A 4,030-nucleotide genomic window follows, 5' to 3' on the forward strand; every position below is an offset into this window, starting at 1 on the left:
CTTAGCAGTCCCAATCATCATTCCTGAACGACAAACCTGAAAGACACAGACATCAGAAGAAAAATGAGCAACGCAATCAATGTCATATGTCATGGTATTGACAAATAAAATGTTACACTTCAACAAAGGTACATGTAACATAGATTGCAGATTTAGACATGTTGATAAAACAACAGGCCTTTTACCATCAATGAAAGTTTGGAATCCATCAGCAGTTTTAACAGTATTTTTCCCTGAGCAAGGATAGTATGTCGAGAAGGCTTTGAGAGCTTCCAGTTGATAGCTTCCAGTCATGCGGTTTGTGTCACTTGAATCAATGATCTATATACTAGAAGAGGAAAAAGAGGTAGGTGCCATATGATTGATACCTTGACAAACGTGGGAGGTCAACGGGCCGAAAGAGAGTGAATTGGATCCAAGCAGCTTGATTAAGTGCTCCATTGGACTTTTAGGAGAATTGGAGGTTTCTAGATTGTTTTGGGTAAATGTTGTTTGTACTGTGTTGGATTCAAAAGCTGCAATTAGACCCTTGGCAGTGGAAGATTTGGCCGAAAGCTTGAACTGCTCCGCCGCTGGTTTGGCTTGGAAACAAGCAGCCTTTGTCAGATTGGTAGTAGTCGCCACCACTCTGGTTTGCTGGACCTAGTTGGCCACTGACCTGGTCCTTCACATATGCCTCCTTAATCCCTTCTAGCACGTGCCATTCCAGCTCCTAGGTTGACGCGCCGACCCTGTGATCAGTGAGTGTAAGGAGATCAAACGGGAAACTATGGTAGCCATTGTATAGGGGGCCAACGATGTTCTTAACGGCGCCTTCGACGCTCTGAATCCATTTCTGAGAGGGTTGGATTTCTCCTTTACGTACACGTATAGGCTTGAAACGCACAGAACTGCTCTGATCACAACCAGATGAACGATCTCTAGGTACTACTGTTTCTCGATCTCCTCTTGCCTTGTTTTGTTGAATTGGGCGTCAGATTCGACCATGGCTGTGGAATTGAGAATCCCTAACGAGATTGGAATTTGAGGAGTAAAGTGTAACGATAGGAATTCGTTGAGCAATAACAACTACTAAAGGAGAGGCATCGGTTGGTCGGGAGGTTGACGAAACCTAGATAGGCTAGCTGGGGGGCAAGGAGAGCCCGACGACAGTTGCGTTAGGGCTATGACTCTGATACCATGTTAGAATGGAATCCAAGGTATTCCTTATTGATGCAAAGAGGGGTATAAATATCCATTACCAAGGTATTCCTTATTGATGCAAAGAAGGGTATAAATATCCATTACAGGATATACTAGTAAGGAAACAAATAAAAATAAAATAAAAGGGAAAAGGAAAGTAAATAAAAGCAATTCATAGTAATTAATACAAAAATCTGCATATTAATATTCTAATATTCTAATAATATTTATATATATAGCTTTTCTTTATTATCCATCAGATATCCCAGGAGCTTGTATTTTATTTTTTTTATTGCTTCTACTTACCTAGAACCATTTACAAAGCTTTCAGTTCCGTTCTCTTGATTTTTACAGGTGTCTAGTACAGGGCTAAAGAACATTGTGTCGACCATGCAGAAAATTAATCCATCACTCTCTATCTTCTTCTCCAGATTGTCTCCCATGTTTCTTTTTGACGTCAAGGATCCTCTTTCTAAACTACCACTAACTATGGTGATTAACAAGGTCATATTATGTGTTTCTGCAATTGGTTTTCCTGATGCCTTTATAAGGCGTGTTATGGAGGTACTCCTCTACACTTTTCTTAATGTTAATACGAGGTCAACTTTGAAGAATTGGAATATTTCTCTCATTGTTCTTGGATTTTTATAAATGAGTCTTATAATTTCAAATGTTGGGAGCTAAGCTTTCATGACATGAGTTTAAGAGTGGCTTGTGTCGTCATCCCTTTTTTTTGTGCTGAAAGGATTTTATGAATGGAAAATTGTACTTAAGACTTGCTGAGATTATTCTGTAGTATTTAGAAAGTCACACCACTCTGATGCCCTTTGTTGCTAGCAGAGGACATGCCTTTGCCATAATTGGTTACCATTTTTTCACAGAAAATAAGAGTAAGAAAGGAAATGAGAGGAGAAGTAAGGATAGAGATGGACTTAAGAATATTAGTGCGGCAATGTCCTTTCCCCCTGTCATTTATCTTCACCTATTGCTCTTGCACCATTTAAGGTATCGTTGCCTTTTTTCTTGTTGGCATTTGAAGGTCCTTTAAAGTGAGATTTTTTTTCTTGTTTGCTGGGGATTTCATCTGAATTCCTAAGCGCCTCCAATCATTCTGGTTATAAGGTTATTATTATGTCTTTTACATGTTTTGTACTATATTCATCAGGGCTCATTAATCCTAGGTTTTTGAAAGGCCTTGAAAATTTTTAGTTCATTTGGCCTTTAAATGTTTGTTGAATTAAGATTTGACTGAATTTCCTGGCTAGTACTGGAGAAATGATTAAATTGCTTCCATTCTCTGTAAAGATCATGGATTCAAGTCTCAGAAATGATTTTCCTTCCATGCAGGCGTAAGCACAGAACTCATTGGATCTTAGCACAAAACTCATTGGATATTAGCAAAACTTCGTAGAAACATGTACAACAGTAATATGAATGTGGTGACATTACCTAAGGGAATCTAGAGTAGAAATACCCTAAGAAAAAGAAATCAGGATCGTATTCAGAAGTTTGAAAGTAATTTGATTTAATATCCTCACTTAAAAAGTAGAATGAACTGAAAAAAATCCTATAGAAAATGTCTTTAAAATTTTTGCTTGTAAGAATATGAAATAGACGCCTCTTTGTAAAAATTTGTGAAGAAGGCAAGAAACTGATTTAATCTATTTTCCCAGCTAGTTAAAGCCCATAATAGTTCTATTTACACTTATTCCCACCTTATTTTCAAGGGCTAGGTATTGCATGCAAACTCAAAGGATAGGAATGGCTGGAAGCTTTTGAATAGCTACTAAGAAAGTTTTTTTTTCTAAAAGCTACAAATCTCTTGATTGTGAGCTTATATAGATTGTTTTTGCCTACCAAATCAAAACAATTAATAAGAATTAAAACATATTTTTAATGCTTTAGAAGCAAACTATCCCTTGCTCGTGCCACGATTTTTTCCTTTAATGTTGCTTTGAATTGAATCACAAAAGATGTAGGGTGTTCTAATGTCTAAAATTTTTTATAGGCATCTAGCATGAAATACATATTTATATGTGATTAATAAATGCAAATAACACATGATTTTTATGAAAAATAAAGCTATTAATCTCAAAATAAGTATTTATTACTAAAAATGATGAATGTCCAATAGTAACAATATAATTTTTCCTTCTAATATAAATAAATGAAAAGAAAGTTCTGGATTGTGAAAGTTATGTCAACATTGAAATTTTGTACATATGAATGAAATTATAGTGCAGATAAGACTATCAAAAAAGCTCGTTCTTTGCGAACAACTCGTGTTCGACTCGTTAAGTAGCTTGTATTCGAATCATTTGTTAAGTAAACTAGCCGGACACAAACAAAATTTTGAAACTCGAATTATAAACTAGCTAAACATGAATAATCCTTTGTTCGACCTTGTTCGACTCCTTTTAGCTTGAAATAAAACACACACACACACACATATATTATATTATTTATATAATAATATATTTTATAGTTTTTATATCTAAGTTTAAATCAATGTTTTAAAAGGCCTGGGCATTGGGCGAGGCATTTTAGCAGTTATGGGGTGAGGCCTAAACCCCAACATTAAAAAATAGAATATAAATAGATAAAAAAGTAAATTAATTGTGCTTAATAACAAAATTATTGTCCTTATACATAAAAAAAAAATCAGGAAAAAATAATGAAATTACTATTGCTATAATAAATTCATTGTTGCCACAGTTAAATTACTGCAGCTACAGGAAACTTACTGTAGCTATAATGAAATTATCTATTGATTCATTATAAAAGCTTAAAAATTACGTGTAATTTGACTATGCGGTAAATCGAGCCGCATCCTTCAGGAGAGAGGAAG

The 4,030-nt window shown here is 35.2% G+C and overlaps 1 protein-coding gene across 1 annotated transcript in view; it reads left to right on the forward strand.

The window, feature by feature from the left end:
• Positions 1-1,536: 1,536 nt before the first annotated feature.
• The window catches only part of LOC110032650 (probable tetraacyldisaccharide 4'-kinase, mitochondrial), a gene marked incomplete at its 5' end in the record, with an annotated part of 5,403 nt that continues 2,909 nt past the window's right edge, over positions 1,537-4,030 (forward strand). The window contains 1 exon segment of the mRNA XM_020736345.1: positions 1,537-1,746. Coding sequence (XP_020592004.1) covers positions 1,537-1,746 — 210 coding nt within the window.

This window comes from Phalaenopsis equestris, unplaced genomic scaffold (assembly GCF_001263595.1).
Source record: "Phalaenopsis equestris unplaced genomic scaffold, ASM126359v1 Scaffold000994, whole genome shotgun sequence".
NCBI lineage: Eukaryota > Viridiplantae > Streptophyta > Magnoliopsida > Asparagales > Orchidaceae > Phalaenopsis > Phalaenopsis equestris.